This window comes from Eubalaena glacialis, chromosome 4, assembly GCF_028564815.1.
Source record: "Eubalaena glacialis isolate mEubGla1 chromosome 4, mEubGla1.1.hap2.+ XY, whole genome shotgun sequence".
Classification (NCBI taxonomy): domain Eukaryota; kingdom Metazoa; phylum Chordata; class Mammalia; order Artiodactyla; family Balaenidae; genus Eubalaena; species Eubalaena glacialis.
In genome coordinates this window covers 127,853,419-127,875,699 of record NC_083719.1, presented here as the reverse complement: position 1 = coordinate 127,875,699, position 22,281 = coordinate 127,853,419, and the positions used below count along the sequence as shown (strand labels likewise).

The 22,281-nt window shown below is 43.3% G+C and overlaps 1 protein-coding gene across 1 annotated transcript; it reads right to left on the bottom strand.

The window, feature by feature from the left end:
• Positions 1–101: 101 nt before the first annotated feature.
• Positions 102–21,897, bottom strand: SMIM3 (small integral membrane protein 3). The gene is made up of 2 exons (XM_061188342.1): positions 21,560–21,897; positions 102–1,414 (listed from the first exon to the last, which is right to left on the bottom strand). The coding sequence occupies exon 2, from the start codon at positions 1,401–1,403 to the stop codon at positions 1,221–1,223; it is 183 nt and encodes a 60-aa protein (XP_061044325.1). The 5' UTR covers positions 1,404–1,414; positions 21,560–21,897; the 3' UTR covers positions 102–1,220.
• Between the last annotated feature and the right edge of the window lie 384 nt (positions 21,898–22,281).

Sequence of the window (22,281 nt, the reverse complement as noted above, 5' to 3'; positions counted from 1 at the left end):
CCTTTCTATTCCTATATTCAATCTGTCCCTAAGACCATAAATTCAGTGGAATCCTCTTACTGAGTTTAATAGGTGCTCTTTAAAGAAAGACTTCAGACATGCTCATTCCAGCACTTTATTGGAAATTAGTTATGTACATCAATGAAATCAGATCAACGTAAAAGCATCATTTTCACACAATAATATCCCGATAATCTGCGCTATCTTCTTACATAATTTAACAAATCCCCAGATGCTCCTGATTTTGGTCAAAGAGCTTGAGCGGTCCAGAAATCTCTCTATACATATAAATATAAATTGTAGAATTTAAAATAAACATCATTGTTTGAGTTAGTTCCAAAGGTGCTGGGAACATCTCGTACCTTGGAATGGTTGCAGTGCTGGTGGGAGGGGATGAAGGGAGTACACGTTATGCGGTGGACCTAATTACAGCAGGGGCTGGAGCGGAGGGGCACACAGGGGACGGGGTGGGCGCTGGGTATCCTGAAAGCTGGCCAGGGAACTCAGCCACCCTGCATCTGCCAACACTGCTTGAGCGTCAAAGCTATGGGATGCTAATGCAGAAAGAAGCCCATCACCCCAGCTCCCTTGGCATTGCCAAGAAATGTCAGAGCCCCTCCAAACTGCAGATTCCGGTGTCCTGGGAAGATCCACCCATCTCCCTCCCTCTGCCATGCTCAATTCCCCCCCAAATTAGACAACTCAAGGGAGTGGCACCTCAAAGAAAATAACGTTGAGCCACATGCTGTTGGTCCCTTGGAATGATGACAGGGTGCCTTTGCTTGCCTTCACCTTAGGGGCACTGGGAAAGACTGCTCTGCCCCAGTGTCTCCCTCACCACCTTGAAGGCCCTCATCAGCAGCTAGGGTCTTTGGTTCTTCAAAGCTTCTCAGCATTCAGCAGTAACACCTGTGTATCTACTCACCAACAGCTTTAACCTCCACTAGGTCATTGGTTCTCACAACCCCATGAGGTAGGACGGGCAGGAATCACGATCCCCATTTGGAAAATAAGGAACCTGAAACTCATAGAATTAGGTCCCTTGACCGAACTCACACCACTGGCCAGTGGCAGAATCAAAACCAGAACTCGGGTCTCCTCACATATCGAGCTCCAGAGTCCACGCTCCAAAGTCCCTCTTGCGGCTCTTCTGAGAAAGGGGAAGAAGCTGGGGGCAGGGACGCTGTCCTCATCCCTCACCTGCCCCTCTTGAGAGGTTCTCAGACAGCCCCATTGAGGACAGGATGAGTCCGTATGCGATAGATGATGACCGCAGTGGCCGGGCACAGCAACAAGGAGGTCATGATGACAATGGTGGCCAGGATGATGAGGACAATGACCCAGATGTCCAGGATGTGCTTGGGGAGCACGACTTCCATGGGGACCTGGCTGACGGCATCCATGCTGCTTCACTCTGCAACAGACGGGAAAGAGGAATTCACCGTTTTGTACCCCAGGAGTCAGAAGGTAGGTCACTTACCAGCTGCTGTGTACTCATTAATGTTGCCTGATCAATAATAGTAACGGCCTCATTTACTGTGGGCTTCCTATGTGCCAGGCCCTATGCTAAGCACTTTACGTGTATTAACTCACTTAGTCCTCACTTCAACCACCAACCCTTTGCGGTAGGGACTATTATTGTCATGCTTTTTTATTTCTTGGCCTTTATCTTCAGTTATTTCCATTTTGGAGATGAAGACTCTAAAGCCTTAAAAGATGTAGATGTAGTTAATTTGCCCAAGGAAGCAAAGCCAGGTGGGTGGGACTCCAGAGTCTTCAGGTTTAACTATTAAACTATCATACGACCAGTCTGTTCCCTCACCTGTAAAATGGGAAATTCATTGTTTTTGGTCCTGCACCCCTTCTCCCCTTCTCCTGGTAACAGATCCTCCTCTTTTCTGGAGAACCTACCTTTTCTGTGTGGTTTAGTTAGGGCACACACCTGAGCACAGGGAAGCACATGTGACCTAGGCTTGGCCATTACAAATCTCCATAGCCTCAATTCAGGAATAGGCAAGTGACCCAGGCTAGGTCAACCAAAGTCCTCCCAGGGCTTTTATTCACAAACTATTGGGAAAGATGATTCTTTCTGCTGGGATTGCTAAACTGAAAGGATGTGAGTCTGGAAAGGATGGGCATGGGGCTATCTTGCCCACATGTGACAGCATGTCCTAGAGATGGAAAGAGAAGTGGAGTCCTGACGACCTCATTTGAGTACCTGAACCCAGCCAGTCTGACACCATCTGCAACCTCGGACGGCCCAGATATATAAGCGAATAATCCTCTAGTTTTGCTAAAGCCAGTGTCAGTTTGGTTCCTCTCACTTGCAGTTAAAAGAGTTCTGATGGATAAAGATGTCCATCAGTTGTTCCCAAACTTTTTCGATTCACAGCGCCTTCAGTAATTTTCTCACAGCACTCCAGGCCAAAAGAAATACCTAGCAGTTCCATTTATTACGTAGTTAGGTTCAATTTAATAAACATTTATGTCCTAACAAATGAGTAGCTGTTTGAAAAACTAATACACAGAAATTGAAAGAAAAAAATTTGCATTTCACTCTTAGCCAGTTACTTACGGCATGTGTGCAACTGTGAGGCATTGCACAACTTTTCAAACTTTGGAGTCAGATGGGACGATGCCGTGCTCACTTCCTATTCCACACTCATTTGTGTGCAGTGCTTGCAGTATCATGGCAACTGCCAAAAACTCAGCATCACAAAATATAGCATCACCAAAAGGAATGTAGTATGATTAATGTTAAACTGTAAACTATCTTGAACTAGTAGTTTGCACAATGTCTGAGAGTTGTCAAATATCAATATTCCTGTCAAAAATTTTAAAGATCCCACAGCTCCCAGACACACACTTTTCCAATGAGTTCACTGCGGCTCCCCAGGGCTCAGCGCACAACCTGGGAACCACAGGTGCAATATGTTCCCTGCCCAGAAGTCACAAGGCCGGAATAAACAATCTCCTACAGTTCCTGCTAGATCAAAGACTTATAATTCTGTGATTCAAGGTCCCAGGCAAAATCCCCAATTCCAGTCCTATTTCCTGCTTTTACCTAAATCAATAGCTTTTCCTTTTTAATGCCTTTGGCTCCATGCCCACTGTGGCCGCATTAAGTAAGTTTACTGATTACCATACCCAAGGTACAGTCTCCAAGATATGCATACTAGGGTGTTTGTTTTTGCACTGTCTGCTATAGCAACCAACACAACAGAAGTATCCATAAATAGTAGAGTATATCCATGTAATGGAATACCAGGCAGCAATTTTCATTCATTTATTTAACAAATATACAATGCTTGCTACATACCATGCACTGTTCCAAGTGTGTTACAAATATTAACTTATTTAATAGTTATTATTAAAAAGAATGATGATCTGTAGTGAGCTCCAAAATAGTCCTAAGTGGGGAAAAAAATAAAGTGCAGGATAATGTGTATAGGATAATTCCTTTGGTTCAGATTTTGTAGAATTAAGTAGATAGATAGGTGAGGATATATAAAAGTAAAATCATTTATAAGCAGAATCCGAAGAAAATGTTAATAGTGATTACCTTTGGGAGTTGGACTAGGAGTGGGAAAAGTTCCTGCTTTTCATTCTTCATTTTTTTTTATACTGTTGAGTTTTATAAACATGAGCATGTCTTACTTTTAATTTTTTTCAAGTCAACCGGTTGATGGAGAAATGGGCTTTTTTGTTTTTGTTTTTTCTTTATTAAAAAAGACTAAATATATACACATACAATTTTCAAGCCAAATAAAATTAAAGTATGAGACTAGATTAGTGGTCACCAAATGCCATATACCGTGCTAAGTGAGAACCACCTAAGGACAGTTTAAAAAACGTTGCTTCGAGGTCCCATTACAGACTTACTGAATTAGACTCCAGAGGGGCCTCCCCCACCCCCATTTCCCAGGTGATTTGAATGTGCAGCCAGCTTTGGGAACCCCTGATCTCTAAGGCCTCTACCACTCTTCCTAGCTCCACGATTTGGGAACTGATTCCTCCGTGCTCTGTAGCCAGTCTAAGTCAGATGCGGGCACGTTCTAGGATGGAGGAGAAGCCTCTAGCGAGGCTCTCAGGGCCACAGGATTATAAGGCAGGGGGCCTGCCCTGGAGGAAGAGGCACAGGCTGGCCCTGCCTCAGCCTCAGAAACATGGTCACTTTCTCCAAGGTCTAAGGCACAGAAGCGTGAGTCACAGGAGACGCACACTGTTAAAGAGGGACAGGGGTGGGGGAAATCATTCGTTGTGGTCTCCTCATTACATCAATAGCTAGCTTGCCTTGGGCCAAAAGAACCCCACAAAAGCCCTTTCCGGTAAACCCATTAACATCAAACAGTCTCTGTAACTCCAAATGCCAGGAACACATAATCTCCCTGGCTGATTTTCATAAGGAAAACCTGTCATTTACGGGAACTCAGGCTTCAGGGCTCATCCACAACCAAAAACCACTGAAGCTAGAACTAGCCTTGTTTCACAGGTGGCAAAACTGAAGCCCAAAGGTCTTCCCCCACCTTCAAGTCCACCCCCTTCCAGAATGATCACTCAAAGACATAAATCTGATCAGATCACTGGCCCTAATTAAAACAAAACAGAACAAATCAATGAATAAATGAAACTTTGTCTGTAACCTGTATTCCAGACTGTACCACTATTACTTTTTCACACATGAAATTGTTTAAAACCCAGTCACAAAAACAGATAAAACTGGAGCTCCTCTAGACTGCTGGGGAGTGCTCAGCGAGAGGTGTTTGGGGTCCTATCCAGTAAGTAGAGCTCAGTAAATGTCCTTAGAGGCCCTAAGCACTAGAGATTAGGGTGCCCACCCCCTTCACATATATAATTCAAACTCAAAGCAATACTAAACCATAACACCAAAATGTACATGTTATAATGAAATTAAAGTAATTTTTTTTGGGCTTCCCTGGTGGCGCAGTGCTTGAGAATCTGCCTGCTAATGCAGGGGACACGGGTTCGAGCCCTGGTCTGGGAAGATCCCACATGCCGCGGAGCAACTAGGCCCGTGAGCCACAACTACTGAGCCTGCGCGTCTGGAGCCTGTGCTCCGCAACAAGAGAGGCCACGACAGTGAGAGGCCCGTGCACCGCGATGAAGAGTGGCCCCCGCTTGCCGCAGCTAGAGGAAGCCCTCGCACAGAAACGAAGACCCAACACAGCCAAATAAATAAATAAATAAATAAATAATAATTAAAGGTGCTAATAATTTAAAAAAAAAAAAGTAATTTTTTTCTTCTAACTGAAAAGATCTGTGAACATAACCTTTCCCAGTTATTTTTTTGGTGTCCCCACTTAGCACAGCCTGCTCACTTGGTACAGCACAGCTGTTCAGCTTCTCCTTGACCCCTTGGGCTCCTCAGAAGACAGATTGAAAGCCACAAGCTGTGATGTTCTCCAAGGGCCCTTCAGGGCTCTAAGGCTGGCCATACACGTGGCCAGGAGTCAGAGGGCACAGGGAGCTCCCTCTCCCTGTTTCAGCGCTCTCAGTCCTCCAGCGTGTTCTCTGATGAGCTATTCCCTCCCATGTAACAGAGGTTCCAGGAACTTCCACCCTTCCCCACGGTGAAAGAAAAGAAATTTTCCCCCAAATGAGAACTACACAAACCATATGTTCAGCACCATTAATGGCATGCTGGAAAAATTGGCTTGAGAAAAAGCAGGACTCGCTGACTTCCGTTTGACCTCTATCTGGCATCTGGGTGACTGGCTCCTTGTGAGGGCTCTATCTGGCATCTGGGTGACTGGCTCCTTGTGAGGGCATAAAACTCTGTTTCTTGGTACATCTAATGAATAACTATAGATCAATAAGCTTATTGTTTGCTTTGCAGATATATTACTTGTGATTTCTGATGAATACGTCAAGTTGGAATATGGCACAAGCCATTCATGTCACAAATTTAACCTTATCATTGATAAAAATATAATGTTTTTATGACCGTGGAAGGTAAAACAGCAGTCAGGCCTAAATTCTTGTTACTTCAAACTGGTATACTTTATCTATTTACCTCGTTAATAAATAATAAACTTTAACATATGTTCGATGTGTTTGTCTAAGAAACTATGTTAAAGTCACCCTGAGCTGACAAACAAAGGAGCCACTAGCTTCATCAGCCACTGACACCATCTAGGCCCTACACCACCTGCCCTGTGACCTGGAGACATCATGGTCCCACTTTAGACCACGAGTTTAAGCAATGGAAAAGTTAAGAATCCCAAAATGAGTATTTTGTATCCATTAATAAGACTAAGTGTAAGGGGGAAAAAAGAAAAAAAGAAAAAAATAGTAGTTCCTCCAAAGGATGAAAACATTGTACCTTCTCCAAAAGTGGGAAATTCATCCCATCTATCAAGTAGTCTGTTTGGTCCAGTCTAGGAAGGAAAGCGGAGGTTCCCTGCTGCCTGCTTCAGAAACATCAAATTTTACTTTTGGGACCATTTTTCTAAAGTAACTGAAAGTTCTTTTACAAAAAAAAAAAAAGAATCCTTCCAGTCAGTTCTATCATATGGCAAATTTTCTAGTGCCAACAAAAAAATATACATTTCATAAACTAAAATTTCCTACAAGTCAGGAGTTATAGAATAACCAAATTCAAAGTGACTAATCTGTGCTATCTACATTCCTTTCAATTATGAGACTCACTCCGCAACAAGTAACTTTCACCGCTCTGACAGAGCACTGTATCGTTTTTGGCTGAGCAATCTCAGGACTAGTAACTCTGTCTAGGGTGTTCATTCATTCATTCACTTGTTAAGTACTTGCTATATACATGATACTCTCTTAGGAGTTACTATTATTTACTCAAAAGACATGACTCTTTTAATTCCAAGGAGCACAAAGAAGTATCCCTCCCCTTAAACACAGAATTACACAAGCCAGCATTTGTTTAACAAATACCAACTGCTAAGGACTGTGCTAGGCCTTGTCCCATACATTAATTTATTTAAACTTCACAGTAATCCTGTGCAGGATATATTATTTTACAGATGTGGAAACTAAATCTGAGAGAGGTTAACTGGCTTGTGATCATAAAATTAGTAAACGGGATTCAAACTCAGGTCTCCTGACCCTGTATTCACCACTACGTACAGCTACCTCCAAAGCACCCACACAGACCCAGGAGTATGAACAGGGAGATGCCAGATCCATAGGTCTCTTTTAAGTCCAGGTCAGACTATTACTGTTTTTGGTCAAAGGGCATTCTAGATTTAGAGAATTAAGAAAAGGTATGCACAGAAATAGAGCAAACAATCCTAAAATGTGTATGGAACCAACAAAAGATCCTGAGTTGCAAAGCAATCTGGAGAGAGAACAAAGCTGGAAGCATCATGCTCCCTGATTTCAAACTATATTACAAAGCCACAGTAATCACAAAAACATGGTATTGGCATAAAAACAAACAGATCATTGGAACAGAATAGAGCCCAGAAATAAGACCACACATATACGGTCAATTAATTTACTACAAAGGGGGCAAGAATACACAATGCAGAAAGGACAGTCTCTTTAACAAATGGCATTGAGAAAACTAGGCAGCCACATGCAAAAGAATGAAATTAGATTACTATCTTACAACATGCATAAAAATTAACTCAAACTGGATTAAAGACCTGAAACCGTAAAACTCCTAGAAGAAAACATAGACAGTAAACTCCTGGACATTTGTCTTGGGAAGGATCCTTCAGATCTGACTCCTAAGGCAAGGGCAACAGAAGCAAAAATAAACAATAAAAAAAACTACATTAAACTAAAAAGCTTCTGCACAGCAAAGGAAACTATCAACAAAATAAAAAGGCAGCCTACTGAATGGGAGAAAATATTTGCAAAGCATATATCCAATAAGGGGTTAATATTCAAAATATATAAAGAACTCATACAACGCAACAACAACAACAAAAATCTGATTTAAAAAATGGGCAGAGGATCTGAATAGACATTTTTCCAAAGAAGACAAACAGATGGCTAACAGACACATGAAAATATGCTCAACATCACAAATCATCAGGGAAATGCAAATCAAAACCACAATGAGATATCACCTCAACCTGTTAGAATGGCTATTACAAAAAAGACAAGAAATAAGTGTGGGCAAGGATGTAGAGAAAAGGGCACCTTTGTACACTGTTGGTGGGAATGTAAATTGGTGTGACCACTATGGAAAACAGTATGGAGCTTCCTCAAAAAATTAAAAATAGAACTACCATATGATCCAGCAATTCCACTTCTGGGTATTTAGCCAAAGAAAACAAAAACACCAATTTGAAAAGATATATGCAGCCCTATGTTCATTGCAGCATTATTTTTAATAGCCAAGATATGGAAACAAACTAAGTGTCCATCAATGGATGAATGGATAAAGAAGGTGAGGTGTATCTACACAATGGAATACTACTCAGCCATAAAAAGAATGAAATCTTGCCATTTGTGACAACGTGGATGGACCTTGAGGGTATTAATGCTAAGTGAAATAAGCCAGTCAGAGAAAGACAAATACCATTTGATTTCATTTATATGTGAAATATGAAAAAACAAATGAACAAACAAAACTAAACTAAACCAAACCAATAGATACAGAGAAGAGATTGGTGGTTGCCAGAGGGAAGAGGCGTCAGAGAGTGGGTAAAATGGGTGCAGGGGGTCAAGAGGTACAAACTTCCAGTTACAAAATAAATAAGTTGTCGGGATGTAATATACCACACGGTAACTATAGTCAAGAGTATTGTATTGCATATTTGAAAAGTGATAAGAGAATAAATCTTAAAAAACTCATCACAAGAAAAAAAAATTTGTAACTTTGGTGACTAGATGGTAACTAGAATTATTGTGATCATTATTGCACAGCATATACAAATTTTGAATCATGTACACCTGAAATTAATATAATGTCATATGCTAATTACACCTCAGTTTAAAAAAAGAGAGATGCAATCTACAAAGATCAGGACTTTCACTTCTGTTAACTACAAACTAGATAATTTTGACCAATCTTCTTACTGAGGACTGGAAAAATTAGGCCCCCCAAAAATCTGCTCAAAGGCACTAAGAAGTAGCAAAATAATGAAGAATTACCAGGCTAAGATCTGGAAGAAGACAGAAATTCAGGGAGGTGAGCCTGGCATTTGAAGCAGCATTTCCGTTAGTGGAGGATGGAGGCTAAGCAGTGTTTCTGACAGACTCAAAAGTACAAGACTGCCAAGACAGAGAAAGCAAAATCCCTGCATTTTGAGTTTGGACTTCAAAGAGCACTCTTAGTGCTAAGAGTGAACAAGAAGTATACCAATCCCGGAGATTGCAACCCAGCTTTGAATCATCACAGTCCCTGAAATTGAATTAAGTTTGTTCCAGATCACTAGTACCTTCAGGTGCTTGGCAGAAGCAAACTTACATCCTCTCTAGAGGAGATAACATCACAATTCAAACTTTCATTCAAATTTCAAATTTTTTATTCAAATGTCCAATCATGACCAAAAATAAGCAGCAGTGAAAAAAGGCAAGATGACTAGAATGGAACCATCAGAAACAACAGACAATAGAAAAAGATTTACAGGGCTTCCCTGGTTGCGCAGTGGTTAAGAACCCACCTGCCAATGCAGGGGACATGGGTTCGAGCCCTGGTCCAGGAAGATCCCACATGCCGCGGAGCAACTAAGCCTGTGCACCACAACTACTGAGCCCTCGTGCCACAACTACTGAAGCCCACATGCCTAGAGCCCGTGCTCTGCAACAAGAGAAGCCACCGCAATGAGAAGCCCACGAACTGCAATGAAGAGTAGCCCCTGCTCACCGCAACTAGAGAAAGCCCACGCGCAGCAACAAAGACCCAACGCAGCCAAAAAAAAAAACGAAAAGATTTGCAGGGGCTCCAGATATTGGAGTTGTCAGACAGACACACACTTTAAGTAACCTTGATTACTATGTTTGAGGAGAAAATAAAACAAGATTGAGAATTTTCACAGAGAACTGGAAACTATAAGAAAGAACACAACAGATTTTTTAAAAGAACCAAATAGAAATTCTAGAACTGAAGAATACAGTTAATTGAAAAAAGAAAAACCTCAATGAATGGACTTAACAGCAGATGAAGCATAGCTGAAAAAAGAATTAGTGAAGTGGAGGATCAGAGAGAAAAAATCATAATGAAGCAGACAAATAAAAGGGTGAAAAATACAGAAAACTGGGTAAGGGGTATAGAGGAAACAGTGACACAATACAACATACATGTAACTGGAGTCCTAGAAAGAGAGAAGAGAGAATGGGACAGAAACAACATTAGAGAAAGAAAGAACTAAGCTGATGAAAGACATCAATTCACAAACTAAAGAAGCCCTATGAAGTCCTAGCAAGATAAATAAAATGAAATCCATAGTTAGGTGCATTATAGTAAATCTGCTGAAAGCCAGAGGCAAAGAGAAAAAAGATTATCTTCAAATGAAAACCAGTCAGACTGAGAGCTAACTTCTCAGCAGAAACAATGGAATCTAGAAAGCAGAATGATTTTTTAAAGTGAACAAAAATAAAAAGTATTAAGATGAAATAAATTTTCAGATAAAAATACAGGATTTAAATATTCAATAACAGTAAATAAATAGCAGAAGAAACAATTAAAGTGTTCTGATTTTCTGGCATTGTCTGGGAAAGGGCAAGATAACCAAATAACATTGGACTTTGTTAAATCAAGGATGTACATTGTAATCTCTAGTGTAGCCACTTAAAAGTAGCAAAAGGGTACATGATTTTCAGAGAAAACAAGAAAAAGGGGGGGAAAACAGAACAGGTGGGACAAATAGAAAGCACAAAAAAAGATAGTAAATTTAAACCGAAACTAACAAAAACTATCAGAGCATATAAAAATATAATTTTTTTTTTTTTACAAGAAACACATGGGGATTCAGAAATGTTGAAAGTAAATGGAAACAAAAGAAATACCATCTATCACAAATTTTGGAAGCTAGTAGAGCTATCTTATCGTCGGATAAAGTAGACTTTTAGGTAAAAAGTATAACTAGAGATACCAAAAGATAAAATGATTTTTAATTTTTATATACCTAATCTCAGAATTATAAGGAGAAATGGACAAATTTACAATTATAGTGGGCGAGTTCAACACATCTCTCTCAAATACTGACGGAACAAAAAGATTTTAGAAAACACCTAAGGACACAGAAGACTTCTTAAATTAGTAGTTTTCTACAATATATAATTTCAAGTAGAAAAACTAATTTAAAATAAAAAGTTAACATTTAGATTATTTCCTCTATGAATAACTATATATTCATTAATGGTATTGGAAGAGAATAACTTGGAGAGTAATTACATTAGAATAAAGGGAAGCATAACGTATTGCATTCAAAAAGCAAGTTCAAAGCAGAGTAGTTTTAGTGTAGGAACAAGTAAGTTTTAGAACTTATTTCATACATTAAGTCATTTGACCTGACTCAGAAAATAGAGAGCTGGTTCTAGTATGCTCCAGTTACAACTGTAAATAGGCTATTTCTGTAAAGCAATGACAGTAAGCAGAATTCTAAAGTGGCTCCCATAATCTCCGTTCCCTGGTGTTACCCTGTGATTAGGTTAGGTCACGTAACAAGGGTGAAGGGATTTTGCAGATGTAATTAAGGTTCTAGAATTGCTTACTTTTAAGTAATGGAGGGCTTCCCTGGTGGCGCAGTGGTTGAGAGTCTGCCTGCCAATGCAGGGGACACTGGTTCGAGCCCTGGTCTGGGAAGATCCCACATGCCGCGGAGCAGCTGGGCCCGTGAGCCACAATTACTGAGCCTGCGCGTCTGGAGCCTGTGCTCCGCAACAAGAGAGGCCGCGACAGTGAGAGGCCCGCGCACCGCGATGAAGAGTGGCCCCCGCTTGCCACAACTAGAGAAAGCCCTCGCACAGAAACGAAGACCCAACACAGCCATAAATAAATAAATAAACAGATACTTAAAGTAATGGAAAAGATTACCCTGGGTGGGTCTGACTTAATCGGGTAGAAGTCCTTTAAAAGAGGGCTGAAGCTTTCCCTAGGTCAAAGATACTCTTCTGCTGGCCTTGAGTTGCAAGAAACAAATCTACCCACAACCTGAAAGAGCTTGCAGGCAGATTCTGCCCTAATGGATCCCCCAGATGCCAATGAGGTCTGGCTGACACCTTGACTGAAGCTCTGTAAGGACCCAGCTAAATTGTGCTTACAATCCTGACCCAAGGAAACTGTGAGATTCTGAATGTATGTTTTAAGCCACAAAATTGTGGTAATTTGTTATGGTAGCAATAGAAAACTAATACAGCAATACTGTATCCTACTGGGTTTGTTCCGTGGAGGTGAAACTTCTACAAAGTAATGGTATTCTAGAAATCTACACAGAATTTAGACACTATCTAGTTTAAACCACATAATCTACCTTCCATTTTATAGATGAAGGACATGACTTGCCCAGGGTCACATAGCAAGTTAATGGCAGGACCCAGGGGAGAACTCAGGCCTCCTGATTCGCAGTGCTCTTTTCAACTCCATCACTATCCTGTTTCAGATGGGAGCTGGGAGAAGACGGTGGGGCATCGGGTTGGAGAAAGCAGTGATAGAGAATAAACTAATATAACGAATGAGAGCCAGCCAGGCTTCTTTTTTTTTGTACTGAAGTATAGTTGATTAACATTAACATTAACAATGTTAACAATGTTGTTAATTTCTGCTATACAGCAAAGTGATTGTTATACATATATATATTCTTTCTTAAAATATTCTTTTCCATTATGGTTTATCATAGGATACTGAATATAGTTCTCTGTGCTATACAGTAGGGCCTTGTTGTTTATTCATTCCATGTATAATAGCTTACATCTGCTAACCCTAACCTCCCTCCCCCAATCCCCTCCCCCTTGGCAACCACAAGTCTGATTTCTATGTCCGTGGTCTGTTTCATTTGTGTCATATTTTAGATTCCACATATAAGTGATATCACATAGTATTTGTCTTTCTCTTTCTGAAATACTTCACCTAGTATGATAATCTCTAGTTGCATCCATGTTGCTGCAAATGGCATTATTTCATTCTTTTTTATGGCTGAGTAGTATTCCATTGTATATATGTACCACATTTTCTTTATTCATTCATCCATCAGTGGACATTTAGGTTGTTTCCCTGTCTTCGCTATTGTGAATAGTGCTGCTATGAACAGAGGGGTGCATGTATCTTTTGGGATTAAAGTTTTGTGCGGATATATGCCCAGGAGTGGGATTGCTGGATCATATGGTAATTCTATTTTTAGTTTTCTGAGGAACCTCCATACTGCTTTCCATAGTGGCTGGTACAGGCTTCTTGACTGTACCTTTTTTACTACATAAAAACCTAAGGGGACCTTTAGGCCCAGAGCCCTAAACAACTTCCCCAAAGGTGAGGCAGTGAGATAGTTTTCCAGGACCACACACACACCCACACACCAAAAGCAAAGCAAAGCAGTGTTCTGTCGGAAGCACTCATGGATATAGTTCTAACCTTTGTATTTCATCCCTTTGACTTAAGGTCCAAATGCAAATCAACCCAGTGAAGAACGTAATGACTAAGCCTTGTAACTTATTTATTCCTCACCTTGGGTAAGAACATCAGAGAAGAGAGGGAGAGACACTGGAATCCTACTTGTAGTGGGAGATTCCACCAAATTGGAAAAAAAAAAAAGCCAACATGCATAGAGAACGAAAGACTAGGAGAGGAATGGACTTTGCCTGGGTTCCAGCTCTGCCCAAGCACTGATTTTACCCAACACAGCTCCGTTCTCCTCACAGAATGCCTCCCCTCTCTACTCAGTGGTATAGGTACTGAATAAACATTTCTTAAGTCAGCAAAGCCCCAAGCTCCTGTAATCTGGTAAGGTGATGGAAGCTCTTAGAGTGGAGAGAATACTTGGAAACAGCAGGGAATTAGCTCCTAAACACTCAGACTGCAGAGTAGTGTTAAAAGCCCAGTCTTAGAGGCCAGTCAGCTTGGATTTAAATGTGGCTCTACCACTTTCTAGCTGACCTACCTTGTATAAGTTACTTTAACTTCCTAATGCTTCCATTTACTCAGCTGAAAACAAAAACAAAAATGGGAAAATAGTAGTATCTGCCTTGTAGGGTTAGGAGAACTCCATAAGATAATCACATATAGTACTTAGCAGTGTTCTGACAAACAGTAAGCACTCTACAAATGTTCGTCCTATGATTAATAATTCCTGACCATAGGGACTCTCTGCAAATATCTACCCACTTTGGCTAGAGTTTGTTAGCATCCCTAACTTGGACTGTGTCTTCGCTTTATCAACAAAGATGATAGATGCTTAATCCATATTAACAATTTTTTTTTAATCAACCAGCAGCAGCACTGGGTAACCTGACCTATTCCTCCAGTCCAAGTATGAAGCTAGTAGAGTAGCAATTCATTCTAATTCAATAAACATTTATGGCACTGTGATTAACACTGGGGAGTGGGTGTGGAGATAGAGAGAAATACAGTGTCTTCCCTTAAGAGGCTCAGGCTCTTCTGGAGGAAAAGACATGAATTACAATATAAGGCAGAAAAGTGGACTAAAGGTACAAACTACATGCTATCTCCAAGGAGGAAAGAAGGAGAGTACTTGATTTGAATCCTGCTTTCCACCCTTAGAAGTATGACTTTGGACAAGTTATTTAAAAACGCTAAACCTGTTTTCTCATCTTTAAAATAGGGACACTAAAAGCACTGCACTGCAACATCCTATTGTGAGGATAAAGTGAGATAATATGTGTGGAGTCCTGGAAAATAACAGACGCTCAAAAAAATATTAATCCTCATGCCTTCGTTTTTGTCTAAGTAAAATTGAAGACAAAAAAGGGGGCTTTTGATATGGACTTTGAAGGTAAGTAGGAGTTCAAATGAAAGAAATACGGGGAAAGGCAAGATCAGTAGAATAAACATCATCAACAAAGCCCAGAGCTGATGAGATACTTGGTGTGTTGGGAGCACATGTAGTCCTGGTGGCTTTGGCAAGAAACTTAACCTTTTAAAGTTCCAGTTTCATTTTAAAATGGGAATAATAATAACTATTAATAGTAACTTCTTCATAGGGATGCCATGGAAGTTGAATGAGCTAATGTACATAAAGCACTTACTTGGACAATGCCTGGTACACAGTAAGGGCTTCATAAATGTTAAACTGAGCTAGTGAACACAGCTCCCAAACTCACACAAAGTTCAGAGGCTCCACCATTAGTTTGGGCACCATGACTGCTCTGCGACTGATCTAGGAAACTGCAGTGATAGTTTCATAAACAAACAGCTGTTGATGTCTGTCCCAGCTTTGACCTTCCACCAGAAATGCACACTCTCCACATCTGAACTGCAGCTAACAGTTAACTTTTGAGAGACTGCCAGTGGTTATCCAACCAGTTTTACCACCAAGGAGTTCTCCAAGGAAGAATGCAATAAAAGAAATGACTTCCTGATGGCAGGCAAACTTAATTATGCCAGAGTGGAAGAAAAGGCAGATAGAGGCAGGTGGCTTCCTGCAGGTGTGGCCTTAGTCCGGCACTGCCAGAGCTCTGAGCAGACAGGGCTGATGACTCCTTTCCACTAGACACGGAGGCCAGGGAGGAGGCAGCTAGAACCAGCTCTGAGTCACTTAGGCTGGAGGCGTCTCTTGAAGCAGCACAGGGGAGTAGACTAGGGGGTTTACCAGCAAGGCCCAGTTTGTAGCACCTCTTCCTAAAGCTCTACCCTCTGAAAGAGCTGGTGAGATTGTCAGAAAAGAATGGAGCATTTAGGCCAGACAGAGGGGGCAACTCAAGTACCAAGAAGGGACCCCACTGGCCACCTAGTAGCCTGGGGTACCTAGTGACCTGTGTCCCAAGCGCTGTTCCATTTCAAGACCTTTATGCTTGCTGTTCCCGCTTCTTAAAATGCTCTTGCCGCTAGATCTCTTCAATATCCAGTGTCTCAGTGGCCATGATCTCAACTTAAACGCCACCTCTTTGGAAAAGCCTTTCCAGACCCACCCTATTAAATTACCATCTTATCCACCAGCCATTCTCCATCTCATACCTTGTTTTATTTTCTTCATAGACTTTTCACAGCCTGAAACTAGCTTGTTTGTTTGTTTTTATTGGCCACCTTTGCCCACTCAAAGTACAGTGCAAGTACTAGGAGAGTAGATGCATCATCTCCTGTTCTCTGCTGTTCACTTAGCACCCATCACAGGCTCTGCTCTGGCACACAGTAAGTGCCCAGTGAATGTGAGATTGACAAGGAAATGAATATGGACAGACTGGGGAACTTTAGATTTGAGCTTAACTCCTAGAACTTAGTTAGTGGGGGAAGTCCAGAAAGGATTCTCATCCCTGTAGAAGTTCAACGACCTTAAAGTCAGAACCTTATCTCTTGAATAAAATAACACCTTCTGACTTGATCTCTGTACACTGAGGAAGGATTATGGGGCCTCTTTCTTTCCCAGTCCACCTTGTACGTGCCAGGCAGAGGAGCACTGGCCTTTCAGAATAATGTCCTCTAGGCTTCCCACCTACTGACTTGCTTGGGCTGGTGAGTCAAATTCAGGTTTTGATTCCCTGTGTTCAGGGGCTGGGCATTGAGGTGGATGTGTAGGGGTTGGGGGGTTACTGCCCGGAGTATGGACTTTTCTCTCTCTGTTCTCCAAAGAGGACAGAGAGGCTGATAAAAGGGAAGGGGATTTCTCAGGACAAGTCCAGTGTGAGAAGGCCATCCCAGTCTCACATTTACTCTTGGAAACAGTTATGTAATAGTTAGCCTCAAGTATTTACCAATTCAGCAAGGAGTCCATTTCACCAGGGACCTTTGTTCCAAAGAAAGGGGCCAGTGGAAGGAGTGGGCAGGACACACAACTATCAAACATGTGAAATAAAGCAAATCAGAGGACTTTCTCCAATGACCCAAGGTCCCTGAGGAGCATTCTGTTCTCATTTTACCCCAGTTGGCTTCTATCTTCTCCAAAATTCTTAACAGTCTAAAGACTTGTTCCCTGCATGAGTTTCTATCTGCTCCTCTGTGGCTGGAAAAATGGAAAAACACCAGGATATTTCAAAGAGATCAGAAAGCAGCCAGAGCTGTTCAAGACTGCACGTACCATCTGACCCAGCCAATCACAGAGTCATAGAAACCAACAGGGAGCCAGCAGAGGAGAAACCGGGGCCAAATCCACAGCATCCTGTTTAAGCCTCTACCATCCATCATTGTTATTTGCCAGTGACTAAGTGCCTGCTGCTGCTGGGCTGACAAAGGAGACGCTCCATGAGATCGGCTCTCGGGGGGCTGGGGGGGCGGAGGGGTGTCAGTGATAGAGCTGCAAGGGCACCGCAGTGGTGTGAATCCCCTACCAAGATGTGTGATCCAGAACAAGTCCCTCTGCTAAAGCGGGCCTTGCTGTGTATGGTAGGCAGAATAATGACCCCTCAAAGATGTCCACATCTTGGTCCTCAAACCTTAAATATGAACAAGGAAGCATGGCTCAGAGGCAGGAGCCAAGGGAAGAGGCAAAGGGACTCTGCAGCTGTGATTAAAGTTAAGGACTTTGAGATGGGGAGATTATCCTGGATTATCCAGGTGAACCCAATCTAATCACATGCGTCCTTAAAAGTGAGGAGGAAGGCAGCAGAGTCGGAGAAAGGATCTGACTGGCTGTTACTTACCCTGAAGGTGGAGGAAGGGGGCTGTGCGCTGAGGAGTGCAGTGGCCTGAGAAGCAGGGAATGGCCCTCAGCTTGCAGCCAGCAAGAAAACAGTGACCTTGGTCCTACAGCCGCAGGAACTGAGTTCTGCCAGCAACTCAAATAAGCAGGGAACCAAGTCTCCCCTAAAGACTCCAGAAAGAAACGCAGGCTGATGATGCCTCAATTTACTCTAGGGAGATCCATACTAGATTTATGATTGCTAGAACTGTAATACAATATATTTGAAGCCATTAAATTTGCCGTAATTTGTTACAGCATTAGAAAACAAATGCAGGGTGTGATCCTGCGTAAGTCCCTCTTTCAAAGTGAGCTTCAGTTTCCTGTAGGTCAATAGGAGAGGATGGACAAGGTGACCCCCTAAGGGGCCAGCTCTCAAAGACTGACTCTGCTCCCCGGAGAGCTCCGCCCCAGATCAAGATGGTGTGTTGGGTTGAAAACCATTAAAGAAAACATAGAGAAGAGTGAGGGAAAAAGAAGATTAATCTTTAAAAAGCCCCAAGGTGTTTCCTAAGATGCCACCCAGGGCACTCAAAAAGAAAGGTCTCCTGTTTTGCCCCTCGTTACTTCCTTGACCATACATATCCCAGAGGAATGAAGTGGGAAGCCTGAGAGGGCTAGACAGACGCTTCACAATCAATCCGTAGAGGCTGTCCAGAGCACCGTGTTAAGAAGGATTCTCCTGCCCTGTGGAGGTTTGTTGAAAAGTCCTGAGTATCAGTGTCAGCCTGCGGCAGGGAATTAGGAGGAGTGATGTGTGTGACAGATATGTGTCATCATTAATTGAAACTGATTTGGGGAACCCAGTTGTTTTCTCTGTCTTTCCTTCTCCCTCCTCCATTTCTTTTCCCCTGGTCCTATGTAGTGGGTCACCAGCAATTCACATGCCCAATCAGCCAACCAGGGTCCAAATCAACAAAATAAGGAAGCTGTATCTACACACAGCTAAGTAGTTTAAAGTCACACAATTTAGTCACTGAATCTGTTTTGCTGTTGTTTAATGTGCTAGGCACTTATAATTCTGACCTGTTGCCCTTCCTGGCTACCTAACTCTTAGCCTTTACTCCCAGATGTACACCACTCTCACTTGAGGTTCACTGTCTGTTTCCCTAGTGAGTTGGAAGGGTACTAGAGTCCCTAGTGATTCACTAGACCAGTGGCTGCCAAATTCTCACTTAACTCCCCCAGGTCACCCTGTAAGTAAGTGGCAGAGGCAAGATCTGAATCCAGATCCCCGCAACTACAGTGAGGTTCAGAGCATAGGCCCTGGAGCCAAACTGCCTGCGTTCAAATTGCAGCTCTGCCACTTACTTCCTGTGTGATCATGCGTGAGTTACTCTCTGGATCTCAGTTTCCTCATCTATAAAATGGATGCAGTGATGGTCCCTACCTCATAGGATTATGGTAAAGATCATAGCATTATGTAAAATGCTTAAAATAATGCCTGGCTAATAGCAAGCACTCAATAAATGTCAAGTATGATTATTATTACATTTTATTCAGCTTACCTGGCCAATCAGGGAGGGGGTCAGCAATGTGTGGTAATACCAACATTTACTCTTATAAACTGTGAGTGCGAGTACACGTGTGTCTTTGATACCACTGCCAATAGTGGCAGCGTAAGACAATCAAGATAAAGCTACTCTTTCCTTGGAAATATTTCCTGTGTTTTTATGCTTTAATCCATGGAGAAGAAACAGAAGCACTTTTTCTTTTCTTTTTTTTTTTTTTTTTTGCACTTAATGTATTTATTTGAAACTTTGTACATGTCCCACTAAAGCATTCTAATATTTCGTTAGAGTGTGATAGGCAGTATAGTAGGCATCTCTGTGTAGGGGAACAGAACATCTATTACAAATATACCGTGTTTCACTGAGCCTTCCCCTGGAAGAGCAGACTCTACACTTTCTGGCAGCATTTTTTTTTTTTTTTTAAGTCCTGTGGGTATTATTTCCTCTAGAATATGTTATTTTATTTTACCTGATAGTCGACGAGGTGGATCTTTGCGGGGGCCTCTTTTAGAAATGCCACAAGAAGGACCAGGTGCAGGACCACCACTACATTCACCAGAATGGTCAGTTACCCATTCTCTAGCTACTGCTAACAAAAATTGCTTGTGAGTCATTTTATTCTGAGAAGCACTTTTCTTTAAAAAAAAAAAAAAGGATCAGAATATGGCTGGGAAAGCATCTGAGGCTGTAACTACCTCTTTACCCCTTGGTCTGACACCCCTGGGCCCAATATGTGACCCAACCACACTTGGTCCCCAGAGTCTCTGATTTGTTTTATGTCTCAAACACCTCACCACGGCTCAGTGATTCTCAGGCTGGGCCAGAGACAGGGAATCCCCAGAAGTTTTACGGGACGGAGCCCACAGCACTGACGCTCTGAGAGGTCAGTGTTTGGAAGATCTGATGGGGCATGAGTTATAACCCCCGTGGCATGATTCATAACCCCAAGACAGCTGGAAACAGGAGGTCTCGGTTGGAGCAGAGAAACGCTTCTCCTTGCCTGTTTTTGGTTGTTGTTATGACAGAAGTACGTGATGTCCTGAGGCTCAGCTGGGCTGTCTCGTATATGCTCAGAGGATTGCTGAGTGGCCTGAATAACCCCCAAAGCACATCCCCCTTAACCACAGACACCCAACTGTTCCACCTCCACTTCCTCATTTTATAGGTGGGGGAAGCAAGGTCCAGATAGGGAAAACCCTCAAGGTAACCCAGAGTGTCTCCTGACTCCCAGGGAAATGTTCACCCAACCCCCAGCCCCACCCTATTCAAGCATTAACAATCCTTCCGGACTATGGACTATTTACCCACCACACTGGGACCACAGATCATAGCAGATGATCAGGGAATCTTACATCCTTGAATAACTGAGCAGCTCTCAACACTACAGCCTAGATCTTTGAGGGAATCTATAGACAAATGGGAGACTCAAGAGCCCCCAGGTGCCAACAAGACTAGAACGAGTCAAGAAGAAACAAGTGGAGCTGCATGCATAAGAGCCCAGCCTGGCCACTGAATCCAAAAAACAACCTTGACAGTTGTTTGGGTTTTTAACGGTTTACATCTCTCTCTCACTCAGTAGGCAGTATCGGGCGCCTGTTCACCAGGCCCTGTGCCAAGCGCTGAGGATGAGAGACAGTCCCTACACTCAAGGAGGCTCCGGGGTGCAAGAGAACTGGCAATTGCAACAACCAAGTCCTAAGCAAAGAGGCAGGAGGAGGGAGCTTGGGAGGAAGGCTTCTCTCCAAGATACTTTGCACATTCCCTTTCTCATGCAAAGGGTATTTTCTCCGTTTCACATATAGAGAAACTGCTCGTGACAGACCAGGGCTGGAACCCACCACCCCTGACTCCAAACCCCTGGCGCTCTCCACGCGGGACTTTGAGAAAAGTAAGACAGATAGCCTGCTGCTCTGGGTGGTGCAAAAACCCAAACTGCCGGCGCGGCGCCCACAGCGGTGTTCAGGCTGGGGAGCTGAGCCCTGACGCCGCGCCTGCAGAGCAAAGAGGCAGCAGAGCCTGCTCGAGGAGGGGGCGCGCTCCCCAACCCCGGGCAGGAGCAGGGAAACGCGAGAGAGGCCCGTTTCCGGTGGGGCTGGGAGCCCACCCATCCAAGCTCCGGCCTCCGGGGAGGCCCAAGATCGAGCGCCGAAGGTCTTTGGAACTTAGGGGCGGACAGAAGGAGAAAAGAGAAAAGAAAAGCGATGAAGGGGGAGAAATGTGGAAGAAAAGGAGATAAAAAGAGGGCAGTTGGGAGAGCATTGGGGTAGAGGCAGCACGAGAGCCAGAGTCCCAGGCACGACACTGAATAACCCCACTCACCCTGGATCCGCACAGCTCCTTTGAAAACCCACGGCTCCCGCCGCTGCTGGATCGTGCCAGGTCTGCGAAAAGTTCCTGGGGTAGAGGCAGCTGGAACGCTTCTCCAGGTCTCCTCGGACGGTACGGGCCCCAGCAGCGGGATGCGACCCCTAGCCCTGGGATCTCGGCCCCGAATGTGCCCCGTAGCTCCAAGCCCCGGGCAGGCGGAAGCGCGCAGCAGTGGCCGGGACTCGCGGCTGGGCACGGGGCACGCTCTGCTCGGGTGGCTCTGGAATGCGCGGCCGCCAGGGACCGCCCCCGGAACGCGGGGGCCTCAGCAGCTGCAGCCCGGCTCAACTCCACCCCCTGCCTCCCCAGCAGGCTGCACAGGAAAGAAGAAACCGAGTCTCGGGGTTCCGAGAGTGCCACTTGTCACGCACTCGCCGTGTGACCTTAGCAATCACTTCTCCTGTCGAGGGTCTCCACTCTCTTGTATTGTAAACAGAGAGAATTGACCTAAACTGTGTCCTCCGTGATCCTTTCCAGCTGTAGTCTTACACATGGGAAAGTCTAGCCCTTTAGTTTGGTTGGAGTTTGGTTTGGAAGGAGGTTTGAATGGAGGAGCACAACTCAAAGCTCCTCCTTTGCAATGTACTGAGCGTAGGATCCTTAACAAGAGGCTTCTCCTCGCTGACTGTTGCATGCTCTGTAAAATGAGGACAGGAACACCTGTCTCCCAGTCG

Bases quoted from the DNA above. Each gene is read 5' to 3' on its own strand.
- SMIM3 (XM_061188342.1), bottom strand. From the start codon at position 1,403: ATGGATGCCGTCAGCCAGGTCCCCATGGAAGTCGTGCTCCCCAAGCAC.